The following is a 19,029-nucleotide window of genomic DNA, read 5'->3' on the forward strand; positions in this document are numbered from 1 at the left end:
TAGTTTTTTAAAATACTATTCAAATTTCCTTTTGCCCATTAGTTCACTGCAATATTATATAAGAAGCAATAAGGTCTCCCTGTTAGCTTCACCAACAGCACACATCCTTATCTGCTTCTTGGTGGAATATATTAATGCAAGTAGAACATTTATCTCCAAGCCTTCTTTCAAGGCAATACTTCTATCTGAAATCTCTATTGAAGAGACCACCAAATTAATTTCTTTAGCATTGAAACACGGGATTGTGACTGAAAAAAAATATCTGTATGTTAAAGACAGAAATCTATAAAGGAGCTCAAAAATAACTGAAATAATGAACATCATCTGCCTTTATTCCAATGTCCGTTTGCTACTTTTTCAGGGTTTGTGTCCCAGAAAGCGCTCTCTCTTACAATACAGGGCACTAAAAACAAAACAGTACATCTTTATATACTTCCTTCAATGTTCAACATGGGAAAAAAGCAATTGCAGCAAGCTTAATACCCAGAAGACTAGGAAGTATATATGAATTTTGTATAAATACTCCTTGTAGCTGAACAGAATGACTGTACTTAATAGCTCTGCAGATCACCTTTACTTCAATTTTTCGGAATGTCACCATCTTCTTAACTCTTCCTAACCTTTTATCCCTGTTAATCCCTTCAAACTTGCATATTTTTTATGTTTTCCATTTTCTTCTGTAGTCCTCAGGCTACATAATGCAAGAGGCTCTCTCGCTTTCCCCGTGAAAAGGACAATGAGGGGCCCTGTCTCAGGGGCCGGTGCGTATGTATGTTCAGCACGGAAAACAAGAGGCATTAGAAGTCTGAGCACAGTCAGCACGTTAGAAGTCTGAGCCCAGGAAGGCTGACATTGCTGCGAAGCACTACCATATTTAAAATATCGTGGGAGGGATTCTTGCCAGAAATCTACAAGGCAAGTCAGCTTAACTTTAGTATCTGGGAGGTACTTTGTCAGATTCTCTCATAGCATTCTTATAGTGAAATTGTTGAGATAAGGACTGGATAAGCAGATGATAATGTAGGTAGAGAACTGGCTGGACCACTGGACTTGGTGGATTTGTGCATACAAAGTCCAGCTGGCAGTCAGCTATTAGTGGCTTCCCTCATGGATTGAGGCTGGGACTGATACTGTTTAATGACTTTATTAATGACCTGAGTGATTGGATGGAGTGCATTCTCAGCAAATTCATAGATCATACCAAGCTGGGGAGAAATGTTGATACACTGAAGGGCAGCAGTATTTTTCAGAAGGGCCTCAGTAGGCTGGAGAAATGGGCTGACAGGGACTTCATAAAGTTCAAAGGCAACTGCCAAGTCCTGCATCTGGGAAGGAATAAGTCTGTGCAACAGTATAAGCTGGGTGACATCTGGATAGAAAGCAGCGCTGCTGAAAATTATGTAGAGATCCTGGTAAACATCAAGCTGAATGCGATTAAGCAGTGTGTCCTTGCTTGAAAGGCAGCCAGTTGCATACTAAGCTGTTAAGTTAGCAGCAGTGAAGCTAGCAGAAGGGAGGGAAGCAACCACTCCTATGCATTCAGCATTTGTGAGACTGCATCTGCAGAACAGCATCTGGTTTTAGACTCCCCAGCACAAGGAAGACACCGATTTATTGGAGCACATTCAGCAGAGAGCCACCAAGATGATTAGGCGACTGGAGAAAAGGACATAAAAGAAGGACAGAGAAGTGTGATTTAGTTCATCCTGGGAGAAGAGAAAGCTAAGGGCACAGCTTATTGCTGTCTTCATCTACCTAACGGGAGGGTTCAGAACAAGATCCCTCTCAAAGGTGCACAGTGATAGCACAGAATAACAGACAAACCAACACAAAAATCGCAACATGGGAAATTCCAATTAGATATAGGAAAAGCATTTTCACCATGAGGGTGGTCAAATGTTGGAACAGGTTACTCAGAGACATTGTGGCACCTCCATCCCCCAGTGGAGTTTCAAAACAACTGGGCAATACTCTGAACAACCTGATCCAGTTGCACCTGCCTTGAGCAAGACAGTGGGTTAGAAGACGTCCAGAGGTCCCCCTCCAAACTAAATTATTCCATGATTTTTAAACCCAATATGGATCACTTGAATGTCACTACTGTCCTTTCTTATCATCCACACAAAACTGATCCAAACAATTCTCAGGGGTTAGGGCAACTTGTAAATGTCATATCACTGTTGAGAAAAATTCTATTTATTACTAATTAATTGTATGATTTAGAAGATACAAGAAAAGATCAAGTAGTCTAACCTATTTTAGGCCTCTGAGGATTATTTTCTTCTGGATCATCAAGGAACGCTGGCATGTAGTTATTAAGCTCTGACTGTAGACAATGAACCAGGTACCTGGAAGGGAGGGGGGGGGAAGAAATGTTAAAATCCTGTATGTGTTCATTATGAATGCTTCTAGAGAAAAGAGAGCCATCAAATTACAAGATTCCTGAAATCAGTGTTATATATGTGACTATAGGGAACTAAATAACACTTTTTAAAGGCCAGAGAGACCAGTTCTCCTATACCTTTCCTAGAAATGTTGGAAAAAGAATTAGGTTGTCAGGGAACAAACACAGCCACTTAAATGCAGTATCGCTACCACACTTGTAAGCAAAGATCATACAGTACATAAAGAGATGCTGTCGGGTCAAACTTTGGTTCTGTAAGACTGCAAAAACTATTTTTTCCAAACAGAAATGCACTTTTCTCTGTTTTAAGATCTACCAAGAGTAGTTTCAAAAAAAAAAAAAATTCTGCACAAGATCCTGAAATGGCCCTAGTGTTGTGTGTAAATAATTTTTTGATTCTTGTATTTCTCTTACCTTTAACTACAGTGAAAAAAGCCTGTTTTAGTATTCTTTCTCTTCTAATAATTAAACATTCTCTTTAACACTGTTTTTGATAATTCATTTATACATTTTCTGTTGAAAACTGAAACTAAGAGGGAATCAAATTGTAATCACATATATAAAGGAAAACATTTCATGGCTTTCTACAACTCCCCTTTCTGTTTCACTGGTAACATTTGTAATGAAATACCCTCAATTGATAGAAAACAAAAGCCATGGCAATTTCAACCAATTCTGGTGTATGCCCGTTGTTACCATCAAATAACATTTTCACAGCAGATTTCATTCTTTTCATGCTTCTGTTGTGCTTTTTTATTTGCCTTCTAAATATATATTCCACAGTTCTGTTCTCCAAAAGTTTAATACATCCATTTGAAATCTTCCATGTAACAGTGTACTTAGGGGAGAATTCCACATACAGCTAAAATTCAGAAATACCCTTTCACATCCAGCCTGCTCGTCATGTACAGGGAAAAAAATACAGTGCCATTCCTTCCTAGCCACAGAAATATTCTGTCTTCAATGACTATCTAGTAAATTGAAGTAGCAAAGAGTTGTTTTAAGACACCAATCCAAAACACTGACCTGTGGCAAAAAGGCATGGCTTCCTTAACAATAATTTTGAGGTACTACAAAAATTGAAAAACTTTGTCAAAATAGCTAATTGCTATACCCTATTTTCTCATAATTCACCAAGAGAGGAAACAAAAAAAATTCTGTGGGAGTACATACAAAGTGGTTTGGTGCTTCTCTGATACCTTTCAGAAGTTCAGAAAGCAATGGTAAGGTTTCACATACCACATTCACATACTACATATCGCTTTTTAGAGCAATACGGCCTCCCCCTTAAAGCTAAACAGTTAAACCATGGTTCGGTCTCCCAGTTCCGTCATGGTATAGAAAGAAGAAAGATTATATTCTGTGCTATTACAGAAGTATGAAAAGGCTATATTTAAAATAGATATCCTACAAGTGGGGGAAGGCTGGGTATAAATCACCCAAGGTACACTGGGACTTCTCTAAACACATTAGTTTCAGAGACATAAATTTGTTGAAAAAATTTGTTCAATATTGGCTTGGGAAAACAAATAATCTAGACACGTACAAAAATTAAGCCTTTCTTGTTGATGAGCGCTGTGCTCACTCAATGTTATCTTTGTTCAAGGATCTTTTCCTCAGAGGACTTCCCTTCCCATTGGATACTTCATTCAATTTTTCTTTTAAACAGTATTGTAATTGCCTAGCTGACTAGCATAGGTTTATTCTAACCCAAGCCAAATCCTGTCTTTATGTTTTTAAGAAAAAACTGTGCAAAAAAACCCACTGCGCAAATTGCTATTTATGCGAATTATGAAAGGAGTAGATTATGAATATAATTAGAAGCCCTTAAAGAGCGCACGGTTCGTTACTTTAGAGACCATATTTGAGCCTATGTATTTATATACTAACTGCAAAAATAACCTTTCCTCACATCTCCATAAAAACCTTAAATTAAAAGAAAGCAATCAACATGAACTAAATTTAAATAACATTTCCCTAAAATTTTCATTGGCAGCCTCAACTATCACAGGAACAGCTAAGAGACGAAACTCCTTGCATAGCCCAGTGATCCACATTCATAAAACAAAATATCTGTCTAAAGAAGTCTAGCCTCTTTTATAAGTCCTCTCAGATATTCAACAATATACAAAAGACATTATTGCTATACCTAAAATTTGGCAAAAATGTGAAGTTATTCTAAAAACCATAGAAACATAGAACATGTTAAGTGAAACAGAAGTTTGATAGCCTTACTTGAATGCCATTTGAACCAAGTGTGCCAAAACATCTTGTGCATCCACAGTAATTCGGCTAAGATCTCGGTCTTGCTTTATGAAATTCAGTAATTCAGATGCATTTGCCATCCAAAAGGCAAGTGCCCCAGCAATATTCTTCTGTTTCTGTAAGCAGAAAGAAGCAAGAAATAATACAGGGAAATAGTTTTCTGATAAAGCACAGCAGCTTAAAAAGGCTCCAAAAGATAGACCAGTACATTTTCCCATTTCACCAAACGTATCTCAGATACCAGATATTTGCAAAATGTTTATATGTAATATTGCAATTGCTGTAACTGGTTAAGTTGAATTTTAACATGTTCACTGAAGATATGAAATTCTGTTAAATTGCCAATAGCCATATCAATAAAGCCACGGCATAAGCATCTAGTTATATAGTGCTAAGAGCTTAGCAGAATGCAGTATCTGGTAATCTGTGCACTTTTAAGCGCATATTCACTACTGCCCACTGCCACCCTGATACTGCGCTCACTGGCTTTGATACCAGGTGATTCAGTATCAAGTACTGATCTATCTCACCATCTCCCGACCACAAATGCCAGGCCAGGCAACCTCAGATGAAATCCAAAGAATAGGAACCACAAACAACAAAAAAGAAAATAAAGGGAAGAAAAAGAACTTTGGTCATTTCATATCCACATTGAAGTGCGTTAAGCAGAAATTATGGAATGCCGTAAAAGTTGCAAAGTCAAAAAAGGATTTTAGTACTGCATGTTCCAGTTGCTGAATGAGTGTTATGAACCGTTCAAGTCCAGCTGTTTGAGTACTGTATTTTGATATGGAAGCAGCATGAGAAACTGAGCTAAGCCAACATAGCTAGGATCAGTTCCCAGCAATATATCCTACCTGATCAACCTGGTCTACCTCCTGGAGAAAAACGGACGAAGGAAATCAAACAGAATAGAAGAAAGAAACTTGTGAACAATCATGATAGCTTTAGAAATCAAACACTAAATATGAAGGTACAACACTTATGTTCACAGTTATACACAGATGCATTAATCAGTAGGTATGATGCAACTGAGCCCCTTTTAAAAAATGAATTATTTTAATAGGACTAGTAGCACAACAGCTAAGAACCGAAGTGCCCATGTGTCACGATTAATACAAGGAATGCCCTATACTAGTTGACATCCCAGGCTAGTTGGTTATTCCATGCTCAGTGCACAGCAGAAACTCCGCAGAACTTTTTGCAGGCAACGGGGTAACTAGCCATCCAAGTAACAGATCCAGGGAGCTATTTGCCCACACTGCTGTAATGAAGACAATGTACAAACAAACACAAAGGGGGACAGAAAATCCCCACCAAAAAACAAACAAACAAACAAAACCAACCAAAAAACATAGAACACCTAGGACAGATCTAACACATGGCTTTTCAATTAAAGAACAAAAAGACTGTTTTAAACAACAAAAGAGAGTCAAATGAAATACCACACTAAACTGCTTAAATGCTGGTACATAAAAGTTACATTGAGTTAAGCAAAAAAAACCAAAAAAACCAAAAAAAAATAAAAACCCATCAGATATGTTTGTCTGATTATTTAAAACTCAGCTCTTATTTAATTCTTTTTGGCTTTCTATTCAGTCCACTCTCCCCCACCTGCAACACAGTGAGCTTAGATGCAAAAATTTGAGGTGTTATTTGCTGTTACTATTATAATTTTACTTAGAGCTCAAAAAAACAAATTGCCACTGCTTTTTTTGTTTCTTCCCCCTTCCCAACCAAGGCACTCTGAACTGACTGAAGATGCGTTGGCAAAGAACGAAAGGAGATGCTCCTTCTACAAACAAATGTTAAAATTTGCAGAGGATCAGAAATGCCACAGAATGATTTGGGGGGGGGGGGGGGGGATCAGGATACAAAAAAAATTGGATTTTTTATATGAATTAAGTTTCTATTCCTAGATTTTTATTGAAAGCACTGAGCCTCCTCATAGATCTCTCCAATTTTATCCCTATCTCATATGAAGTCTTCTATAATATTTGCATACACTAATGCAAAGACTACAGAAAGTCACAGACTTAATTTGTTAGCAAGTACTTCTTGACTAACTTCAGAAAGCTATCAAGTCTTCTTAGGATCTAGGCAGGCAGAATTAGGATCTGAACAATTTATTTTACTCCCACAGTACAGCACAAGAGTTTGTGCACCTTCTCTCTACTTCCGTTCTGGGTGCCTCTCTCCCCTTGCCTCTCATCTGTCTTCTCCGTCTTTCACACCCTCAGATCCCTTTCAGTTCAGGCATGCTTCACAGTCGAGACATACAAAAAAGCTATTGTGATACAGTGACTTATTACAGGGTAGTTTAACTGTGACATCCATCCATATAACCACTCATTCTACAGCTTAGATGAAGTAATTTGACTTTGCTTAGCTCGTACTGTTTATACTCCACTAAGACAGGTCCAAGCTAATGACATTTTCCTGGTCAAGCTTTAGAATCAATGCATTTCTTCGTCTCCAGCCCATTAACCTTCAAATTCACTGAAGTTCTACTCTTTTATCACATTTCTGATTTTCCCCTTTCCCTCCAGCTTCTTCAGCATGACATTTGGAAGAACCTCCCCCCAATTTTCTTCATCCTCCAACTCTCTTCAGTTTATTTCTTGCAACTAGCTAACATCTTTCATAAGCCACAAATGCAGCTACTACTTCCTTGTTGATGTCTTCCTTAAATGTTAGGTTGGAGATTAGATTGCAACTATAAAGTTGCAAGGCTGTAGAAATGACCTTTCACAAAGGACAATCTAGAGAAACACTTGGTTTTAACAGTTTTGTAATACTATTATTAAGATTATATAAAATACATGTGATTGCAACAACAACAAGGCTGGACTTGATTTGGGAAGCCCTTCTCAGTGCTGTAAATGAATGTTTTCACAGGATAATCTATCTTCTAGTTTTGATTTGTTTTCAAATCAAACTGATGTTTGAGCCCACCTCTCTAGTATCTTCTAGCAGCTACATGGTTATCCATTTTAGTTCAACACAAAGAATGCAGAACTTTATCTCTGCTTTCCCACTGTACCCATCCCTGTCACCCCAAGTCTTTTGGGGGGGTCATTGTTACTAGTTTACATTAGTTATATAATGACTTTCTTTGATTCAGTCCTGTAACTTCCAGATTATATCTGAAGCCTACCCTTTCCTTGTTTACTTTCCATTCTCCCAACTACATTGCTTATGTTCAGGCTCTTTGCATTTCATGTTCTCCACTACTGCCACAGCCTCCCCTCCAACTTTAACAAATTCACTCTTCCACAGCCAGATCTTTTTTCTTTTATAGCAGAACCTGAATATTTAACTTTTGATACCATTTCAATTTTATCAAATATTCATTTACCACGGCATCGAGACTCAAAGCAATATACCAGTTCTTCACTCCAGATTCAAACCACCTTTCAACCTCTCATCAGCTTCAGAACGGACAGGAAAGGCTAGTCTTTGGTTTCTTACTGTGAAGTGACTTCAACGCTGACATTTTCTCCCATTCTTTCTTGTGAAAGGTAGGAGCCTGTTGTAACTGTTTACAGAGCTGTCTAATCATAACATTCTCCCTTATGAGAACTCCACTAAATCTTTCCAAAACCCAAACAAAAGCTGAATGCTTTTAGTTTGCTGTGGTTTTCATGCCACTCTCTTGTTGTTACTTTCCTCTTCTCCCTTATCAACCTGTTAAGTGTAACACTTGCACCACAAACCATGTTTGTTATGCTTGTGCAGCGCCTAGTGCAGGGCAGCAGGGTCCTTGCTCTATGCCAACTACTATGGCAGTACTTTTTGCAACAAATGTATACATTTTAATATAGAAACATGTTTCAATTCCTCCTCTGAGAAAAAACTGCAGACAAAGAACTTACAATAACTAATTATTTAGTGAGGATACCTGAACTAGCACTCTTTTTTCAGAAATGACCATTACATTTTATCAACAGCTACACAATGCAAGGTATTGTCTAATTTCACAGACAACCCAATGAATCTTATCCTGCATTCCTACACAGAACAGAACTCCCCCTGTGCTTCTGTAGAAGTGTTGCACATGTAATAGCAATAACATCAGACTACAGGTAAGATGCTGGAACATTTGAGATATTTCTCTTTATACAGCAATTTTGTCAGCTTATTTCAAAAAGTCCAGTTTTATTACCATTTTTGCAGTTACAGAAGTTGTAAAAGTAACAGGATCAACATTTTAAATAGTCATGTTTCTTTTTAGTATGTTCACTTCAAGCACCAATCAGTGCAAACAGCAGCTATCTACACGATATTCCTTTAATACGCACATCCAACTTGTTTTACAAGAGCTCACAGCCAGAAATGCTTGCAAAGATCTTACCTTCTAGAGAACAGAAGAGTAACTTCTTGTCAGAGAATCTATCTTCAGAGCAACAGCCCCTCCCTAACCTCCCACATTGCTCAGAAGAGAGTTTCTTACCACTCACATTATTCATTGACACAAAAGCAAACCTTCAAATGGGCCATCAATACAGGTATTAGTGCGACCCTTAACAATAGTTGGTTAACACCAAGAAGGTTACTAGATGATCTACAAGATGTATTTAATTCCCTTGACATGTTTTTGCAGAGAAACTCACCTGTATAACTCCTTCCATCATGTTCACCATCTTGTTGACTATTGCAATGACTTTGTGAGTACGCTCAGTAGGAGTGATGTCAGGTCTGTACTGGCTTGACAATACATACCGACATGTCATATACAAAACATACGTAGGTGACAGCTTAAAATGAACTGTCGAGCTATTTGTGTAATTTATAATGGCAGATAAGAAGGCATCTTCAGCTGTAGAGAATGAGGAAAAAAAAAAACATGTCATAAAGCCAAAGAAAGAAAATTATATAAAACAGTTTCATAACTTGGGATAGAGGATTTCTTTTTTGGGGGCGTGGGGCAATTTACAGGAATCTGAACTCTAAATTGTTTATTATGTACTACAGTTACTTAGGCACAATAACGACACACTTCTTTCTATATAAAGCTAGAAAATCTGATCATCAGGAAACATTTCTGCACTATTTCCTATCTCTTTGCTGAAAATTTGCATCTTCAAGGGAACAGGAAAATGCAAGTTTTCTCTTGTCCATTCTAGTCCTACAAAGCTCCCGTATTATAGAGAATTTTATACTAATAAAAATCTGTCTTTGCTTGCTCACGAATCCATTTAGTTCCAAATATTTGAAGTCTGGACAATCTCTGGTATGATATTTTTCTACCAGATCTGAGACCTTAAAAACCTGGGGATCAAGATAACAAAAAATTAAATTCTAAATGAAAATTTAAACCTCATCAGATTTTACATAAAATGGATTTTGACCAAGATGCAATCTATTATCCAAGGCATGGAGAACTATATAGAAGAGAATTAATTCAATGTACTGTTGAGGACGTGGGATTAACAATTTTTTCACAGTTAAATTTGAATACCTAAAGATAAAAAGTTGAAATGCAATTAGAATTAGATATGCATGAGCCTGCCTCAATACCTGGAGTGTCTGTTCACCCTCCCCAACAAAATAAATTATTACTGGATTAGCTATCATCTGTTTAGTCATTATTCTTTTCAATGTTTACTTAAGTTATCCTTAAGTTTTCAAACTGACTGAAATATTACACTATAGAAAAAAACATGTCAACGGGTTAGTGTTATAACTTCACAATTTACTCACAGCTTTCCCTGAATTCAATACTGGCAGGTAGTATCAGTTCTGGTCCATGGGTATCCTGAGATCTAAAGAAAGAAGACAAATTGAAACAAACAATCCACACAGGTGATATTAATTCCACTGTAAAATGACAGATTTCTCCAAATACACTGGTTCCAAATGCTGACACAACATCACTCCCCCAAAATGATCCTTTTTTTACCTTTCCTCTAGAATCATTCAAACTATATTTGCCCGCAACACAACAGATCAAAATACAGACTTGAACTCTGGAGTCTGTGATATTAATGAACGTCCTCTTCTGCACTGTATGGCAGACTGACAGGATCAGTTTGCCATCTGCCATTGACAGGATTCAAGCAACAAATTATTCATGGACACATGAAAGAAAGTGAATGAAGCTTCACCTGAAACATGAGCTCGGTTACAACAAATGTACTTTGCTATCTTTAATTCCCTCAAACCAAGGAGAACTTGGTCAACTTATTTGTCCTTTCTTCTGGTAGGGAGGAAAAGGAGGTAAAACCTAGCCCCTGCCCTCACCTGGCTGTTGCTATGCTATGCTAAGAAACAGCAGTCATTCCGTAAGCCCCAGAACTATGCCCTCACTTAAACTGACTGCAGCGCTCTTTATCAGTACCCTATCAGAGAACTCACAGAGGAGACAAACGTTCAGAAAATTGATTTTTCTGGTGCCTACAAAAGGTTAAGCACATATTTCATTCCTCCCTTAGGCAAAAACATTAATTGAGCTGTTCTCTGTAGTTAGGCACCTATTTTTAGGAAATATGTAAAAGCTTAACATCTTCTGCATGCAATAGCCATTTTTAACCACGTGTAACACAATAGGTAGCTTTCTACTTTCCCCAGCAACTTTGATAAAGAAAGGAATGTAATATGGTTATAAAAGCCTTGCTCTCCTGAGAAATTTTAGTTATGCCACAGAACACAGACAGGACACTGAAGGCCTTTATTCAGCTATCTCCTGTGGTAAAAATCTACAAGATAACTTTAAAGGCTGATGTCAAAAGATCTAAAACTAAATTTTAGCATATTCAATCAAAAAATCTAAGGGTACGTTTGGGTTTTGGTGAGGTTTTTTTGTTTTTTAAACTTGCCAAAAAACTTACACCAACAGAGAACTCAGTTATGCCACCTAGATAATGTTTATTATAAAAAGAGCTCAGCAAAATGAAGTTCTGAGGAGCTGAAAGTTAAGGAACAGCAGGCACAGCAGGGCAATATGTACACAAATTTATGTCAGTTACATTTCAAACACGACAGCGTGCTCACTTTATGAAGAGCACTCGGTGTGTAAACTGTAGCATTTCCTCTGTTTTTATTGCTATAAGTTTAAGATGAACTAATTTTTCACTACCTCCACACTGTCAAAAGTGCATCATCTTCACCGAGAACTTAATTAGTCCTGTAGAAGAATAACTAATACTCATACAGCATTATCAAAATACAATTATAGTGACAACTCCAGAGAAATGTTTAATCTGTCATTATAGGAATGGTAATAAGACAAAGAAATGTTTCAACAAACTGGCTGGTAAAACAGTGACAGATTTCAGTTGATGATTTATTTCCTCTTCTTTAGAACAAAAAAGACAGTGATCCCTTTCAGCACAAAGGAAGGAACAGGATTCTCAGTCTTCCCTCCAATGGGAGATAAAGCAGCACGAGAGATGAGAACTGATATGGATTAGTGCAAGATTGCTTACAGAATTTTGGAAATTGGCTTTAAAAGAGAAATGAACATGAAGTAGGAAGAGGAAAAACTTCTTTAAAAGAAATGTTAATTTAGGTTTACCTGTAAATTAGTTCTCTAGAAACAGATGCAGAAAGTCAATTATTTTAGCTACCTTAATATAAGTTTCCTTCAGCTAATGTACCATTTTCTGCCTTCCCTAAGCACACACAAAAGAAATACTTTCTAATTAAGCTTTGAAAATTGGAAATTTAAGTTAAAATAACTCTCTGTGTTTCTGGTATGAGAGCAGCTAGCCAGCCTGCTTTGTTACTGGATACATTTTAAGTATATATTGTCTTTGTGCTATTGCTTTTATAGAAAAATCCTCGCTGTGGTGATGAAATGCTCTGAGCTAAACCAGTCTGAAAGTCTAGCAAGGCCATAAAATATTGATTAGGGGTTGCCTCCTCTCTAACTACAGAGTCAGGTAATATTACACTTCAAAAATGGCGTTAAAAACAATAATACGTTCTCCAGATATTTCTGTATTCTCCTAGATTACTTGTCTGTGATAAACTTCATTAAAAAACAAACAAACAAACAAACAAAAAAACATCCTCTGTTCTTGCATGGTTGTTTTAGCCAGCATACTAGCTACGTACAAATTTCCTAAGGCATGTTAAAATCAGGAATCAGCTAACTGTCTGCACTCCATTAAACACCACTTATATATCACTAGTCTCATTTCCAGCCAAACACATTTTTAAGAACTCCTGAAGGGTATCCTAGACAAAAAATTATCATTTTTTTCTTTTTTATTATATGCTTGCTCATGCTAATTCAAGTCAGTTATTTAACGAGGATGTATGACCATAATCCTTAACTAAATAGTCATCATCTTTTATTTCACAGAAACACATTTCAATCAGAACAACCATAGCCAATAAGTAAATTGGAGTTATGCTCTCAGATTTCATTTTTTTTTTTCCCCTATAGACGAAAAAATAAGGCAGCAAAGTTCTGATCTTTGGTCTTCAACCCATTCAGTGAGTGATTGGAAGAAAGTCTTATTTGCCTTTTAATTCACCTTTGAGCAGCAGTGATGAAGACACACAAAAAGAACAGACAAAGGCACTAAGTACATAGGTGGACTAGTTGTACGGTAAGAAGAACCTGGAACTGCTCAGTGAAGATTTTTTGGTTTTCCAAACTAACATAACATTACTTCACTCCATGATTACCATCCTTACAGTTCACAAAATGAGACCAGAGTATCCCAGAGGAAGTCTAACTAAAGATTCACAAAATACATCCACAAAGGGGAGAAATTCAGTTTACTTGAGCAACTCATTGCCTGGCAGTTCCTAGTCTGACAGCCTGGCTTTGCCAATTTGTTAATCTCGACACAGTGAATATTATCTGAGGAAGAGCATGTGACAGAAATGCTGTATTTAGATATATAACTCTCAGTGTAATTACACAACACATACTATACACATATAAGATATACACAGAAATAAAATAGCGATGTCAACACTGGTGATAAAAAAAAAGATCTCTGCAGTTGTAGCTATCACAAATCTAAGTGTAATTTGTATGCCTCTCTAAAACATTTTCTACACACAGGTACCACGGTGAAAAAACCCCCTGTGTATAGTAACAGTAAGAATAGTATGCATATTGTCTTCAGAAGGAAATTTTTAAAGTTTAAAAAAAAAAAAAGCCAAGGCGCAGCTCACAGATGGCTCTGTATTTTTGAAATATACAACTATAGCACAAGACAATCCTCTTTATAACAAGTGTTCTTGCTGAAAGGCAGAAATACAGAAATTTAATAATCTTCATACACGTACAAATGCACAGCTAGAACTGAAGAAACATTAACAGTAGAAGCCTCAAGAACTTCTGATAGGCTATAAAAAGTTTACAAAGAAGTTCTGTTCATCCTTTAGGAGAGAGGAAAATTACAGTTAAAACACTAGTAAGTCAACAAGGAGGAGTTAAATCTTCATCAACCTTAATAAAAACAGTTCTGAAAAAGACACGCAAAATGCCCAGGCCCTCTAACAAGAGAGTGCAGTGTAAAACCGAGTTGTATTCTACGTAACTTCACTGAAAGTATTTAAAAGATGTCCCTGCTACAAAACACTAGAACATCAAGAATTCACTTCAAGTGGAAGCACAATTTTCTGCCCTTTTTTTTCTTTTTTCTACCACTCACATCTCTGAACTCTGTCTTCTGTCTAGTGAATAATAAATCCACCTAAAGGTACTAGAAGCTTTACAACTTGAATCACTGCACTTTTTAACCCTGCAGCACATCTACCTTACCTTTCATCCATTTATCATAGCAGTTCATCTAAATTTAAAAACTGATTTATGTAGACAGCAATACAATCTTGTATTTTTCTTAAGATTTGAAAAAAATTCTTTTCACAGAATCACAGAATGGCTAAGGTGTGAAGGGACCTCTGGAGATCATCTGGTCTGACCTCCCTGCTCAAAACATGGTCAACTAGAGCAAGTTCTCATGACCTTGTCCAGTCAGGTTTTGAGTATCTTCAAGGATGGAGACTCTACACCCTCTCTGGGCAATCTGGTTCCAGTGTTGAGTTACTCTCACAGTAAGGAAGCTCCTCCCATTAGGTATTTACACACACGGATAAGATCTGCCCTGAGCCTTCTCTTATCAAGGCTATGTAGTTCTAACTCTAGGTACCCAGTCATTCTTTCCATAAATACACGTTCTTTTTATCAGAACTGACCAAGACATTGGACTCCGGAGAAAAAACAACCACACAAAAGCCTAAGTTGAAAGGGACCTCTAGAGATCACGTGGCTCCAACCTTCTGTTGAAAGCAGGGCTTTACCCAGGGTTATCCAGAGCCTTGTCAAGCAGAATCTTGAAAATTTCCAGTGAGGCAGATTCTACCAGTTCTCTGGGCAACATATCCCAATGTTCACTTGGTCTCACAGTGAAGACTCCTCCCCCTCACTCTCTACAGCCAGTTTTCCCCCAAAACAACTTCTGCTCATTGCCTCTTCACCTGTCAACCAGCATTCTTGTTCTCCCTAACTACCCTTTTAGGTATCGGAAGATTGTGATTAGATCCACCCTGAGCCACCTTCTTTCTAGACTGAAAAAAACCAATCCCTTCTTCATACATAGAGTTCTTTAATCCTCTCATCATCTTGGTGAAGATGTCTCTTCACAGGACTGTTGCCAGTTTTTCAATCTCTCTCTTGAACTGGGGGCACCAAAACTGGACACAGTATTCCAGCTGTGGCCTAACAAGAGCCGAGTTAAGTGGGATAATCACATTCTTTGATCTGCTGGCTGTGTTCTTGCTGATGCAGCCCAGGACATAGTTTGCCTTCACTGCTGCAAGGATATACTGCTGACTCAAGTTTAGCTTGCTATAAACCAGAACCCTGGGTTCTTTTCAGCAGAGCTACAATCCAAACAGTCAGATTTCAGCCTACGTTGCTCTTGGCATTTTCTGTCTTATGCCCAGGACTTCACATTTACTTTTGTTAAACTTCATGCAATTCTTGTTGCATAGGTGTCTCTGAACAGTAGGTCGTCTTTGTGGCTTATTTGCTGTCCTCCAAGTTTGGTACTACTCACAAACTTGGTGACGATGCATTCAATCCTGTCACCCAGATTGTTTATGCAGTTACTGAGTCATATCAGATCCAATATTGACCTTGAGAAACTCAACTCACTACCACCTCCCAAGTTCAACTTTGAGCCATTAACCATCATCCTTTCAGCCTGGCAGTTTAGCCAGTTTTCTACTCGTCTTGTAGTCCACTGATCCAGACCATATCTTATCAAGAAGGATGTTCTGGGAGATTGTGACAATGCCTTGCTAGAATCAGGCAGATGATATGATGCCCAGAGCTCTCCCCTCATTAACTATGCAAGTTGTTTCATCATGGAAGCCAGTCAGGTTGGTCAAGCATGATTTATCCTTAGTAAATCCATGCTGTTTTTTCTTAACCACTTTCTTGTCCTTTGTGTGCCTTGATATAGCTTCTATGAGGACTTGTTCTATAATTTTCCCAGGGCCTGAATTAATGCTGACTGGTCTGTATTTTCTGGGCCTTCCACTTTGTCTTTTCTGTAGATGGGTGTAGTATTTGCCCTTTTCCAGTCATTCAGTACCTCTGATCTCCAGGACCTTTCAAAGATGAGATAGTGGCTTTGCAATGATGTCAGCCAACTCCCAGCATCTTTGGATGCATCCATTCAGGTCTTCTCTATTTATGATGGAAAATAGAGACAATTTTTGAAGCAATGCTAACATTAAAAGACACTGTCTAACAAGGAGTTGAGTCCTTTTGGATGGGCACAAACTGAATTTGAACAAGGTATTATGAATACATGGAGACTGAATAGCAAGAAAATGGCATGCAATTTGAAGTTGGTGTTTTCCACTATGGCTTCAGAAACAAACTGAATATGCAGGGTATGAAAAGTGTCATTCTGGACCTGTAAAAAGCACCTATGAGCAAAATGGGATAGCATTTATCTACCTAATAACAGCCACTATATCATAAAAGCAAAAATCAAGAAGGAGGTGTTATATGTATTTATAAATTACATAACCTTACAAGACAAGCATTCAGAGGTAGTTAAAATTCTTGCTCACAAGATTTGCCAACAACACTACTGTAGAAATAGGAATGACCTGATTATTTCCCTCTCCAGAGTAAATCACATCATCTTGCCACTGACAAATGAAAATGTCAAGTAATTGCATTTTTGTTATTAAAGGCATTTCATACTACGTGCCTAACCACAAACCAACAATGGTGACATGACTATCAGCTTGGCTTTACAAAAAGGGAACTACAAATAACAGAATACTGAAGCAAAGGAGTAAATTTTTTTTTTAATATTCTGAAGGTCTTTGCTTTCGTTGTTAATCTTGGGTTTTATTGGGAGTGAGATCTCAAAGGAAATATCATTTTCCATAGGGAAAAATCAGGTAGTTTAAAATATTTTAACACATTGCTTGATCTATGAGAAAAATGTGTCCAGTGTTTTCCACTATGAGAAGTAATGGATTACCCATTTCCTACCTGCTTTCCTGTCTGCGGTAATCTTGCTGCTGTTCTATTCTAATCATCGGCTTCACCATTCCTCGTTCGGCTGTGCTGGATGCTGATGATGTCCTGTCACCATCAAGCCTGCTGGTGCTCTAATTCAAAACAGCAGGACAGGTGTTTAGCATGCAAACATTGGATTAGCTGGAGTTGTGCCTGGCACTATTAAAATTAAGTGTCAATTTGAGGCTTGAAAAGAGATGGGAAAACAGAAGAGAAGAGCACAGCACAGAATTCAGCAGCTCAGCAGGTGTTTTCACCACAATGAAGCATCCAAGAGCACACTTGCAATTCAAAAGATGACAATGGCCAGCTAGGAGCAGCTATTTGTTCATGCATTGCAAGAACATATAATGAAAATTTCAAATGTCTTTATTTAAAAGTTGCATAGTTATCAATACACAGTAAGAATGAAGTGTTAATGAAAACTTTAGCTAAGCGACAAAGTTAAACATTATTACCAGATTTAAAACTGGCTATGCTCCCCTACCCTGCTTCTGCAATAGCTCCAAGTGCTTACATTATTGATCCATGCCATCATTTATCACGTTCTTAAGGAAAGTCTGATCTGCTAGACAGTACATAATTTACCAAGACAAGAAGTGGCAATCCAAACTATGCAATTTTCTATGTAGAATTTCATTTGTTTTCTTTCAGTGTCACAAGCTCCTTAATAGGAGCTTTAATTTATGATTTCCAATTACATCAAATCCTATCAGGAAGGGGAAAAACATGCTGCTTTAAGCAGCAAAATATGTAGCAATTATTTTTCAGTATAAACAGTTGAAAATGAAACATCAGTAAAATATGAAGTGTTTCCACATTTCCTAAGAAATTTCTAGGATTAAATAATTTGCTTTGACACAAGAAAACCTACCAAAAAGTACATCTCAAAACAAGAGTTTAAACAAAATAGTTTTTTCAGTACTGACATGCCAATCCATGAATCACTGTCATCACCAGGTCTCAGAGAACTTTCATTAGTTATTGTTACCCCTTTTCCAAATAGAAAAACAAACTCATAAGAACGACTTTAGAAAACAAGTGATTCACCAGTGATTTAACAAGATGTCATGCACGTTTTCAAACAGTAACACTCAAAAAAAAAAAAAATTAAATTTTCCCAAGCTTCCTTATGTCCACTAAAAGTATTTTTCTAATGAGTCTGAAAAGAATATGAGGTATGCTATATAATAGTGTCAGAAACTCCAATTCTGAGCAATTTTGAGGCATTTTAATAGTTTACAAAGTGGGGGTTTTTGTTTTCCTTCCAAAATGTCACTAAAAAAATTATTCCTGTCAGAGGTAAAGAATGCATCCAAGAGAAAAGAAAGCATTGTCACAAACAAAGCTACAACGAAAGGAAAAAAACTGAATCAGAAGTCTGTGGCAAGAAAAAAAAAAAATTAAGACTAACAAAATACATTCATAAGCTATCAGAGTATTATTAATACCTATGCTAGCACACCAGTATCACTAAATTTCTTTACAAGTATTTCAATTTGGTAATAGCAGTAATAAAACATAAAAGGAAATGCATTTCTGGGAGGAATACTACATTTCAAACCGCTGAAATAATTCATTCTCTCGTTTCATCTGCATTTCTCTTGAAAATGCAACTATGGCACAGAATTTATTAACACAAAGACAGAAAGCAAGAAAAGATTATCACCTCATAAAATGTTTATAACTATGACTGCAGAGACAGTTTGTTTAGTCAATGTGTGTACATGAGCTCTATTGAAGTCAAAAGTCACATCCATTAAATTTTAAAAGCCTAGTTAAATTAAAATTGAACACCCTTTCACATTTTATGTAGAACATTTTTTTACCCTATCACAGATGACAATAG

The 19,029-nt window shown here is 37.2% G+C and overlaps 1 protein-coding gene across 3 annotated transcripts in view; it reads right to left on the reverse strand.

The window, feature by feature from the left end:
- The window catches only part of AFDN (afadin, adherens junction formation factor), a 134,676-nt gene that overhangs the window by 54,063 nt on the left and 61,584 nt on the right, over window positions 1-19,029 (reverse strand). For all 3 annotated transcript variants that reach the window (XM_082307955.1, XM_082307954.1, XM_082307953.1), the window contains exons 12-17: window positions 17,154-17,272; window positions 10,373-10,434; window positions 9,283-9,488; window positions 5,527-5,547; window positions 4,640-4,785; window positions 2,254-2,348 (exon numbers count right to left, since the gene is read on the reverse strand). In XM_082307955.1, the coding sequence (XP_082164081.1) occupies window positions 2,254-2,348; window positions 4,640-4,785; window positions 5,527-5,547; window positions 9,283-9,488; window positions 10,373-10,434; window positions 17,154-17,272 (649 nt within the window). The remainder of the gene's footprint in view (window positions 1-2,253; window positions 2,349-4,639; window positions 4,786-5,526; window positions 5,548-9,282; window positions 9,489-10,372; window positions 10,435-17,153; window positions 17,273-19,029) is intronic.

The sequence above is a fragment of the Platalea leucorodia genome (genome assembly GCF_965183815.1).
Source record: "Platalea leucorodia genome assembly, chromosome: 3".
NCBI classification, from domain to species: Eukaryota; Metazoa; Chordata; class Aves; order Pelecaniformes; family Threskiornithidae; genus Platalea; species Platalea leucorodia.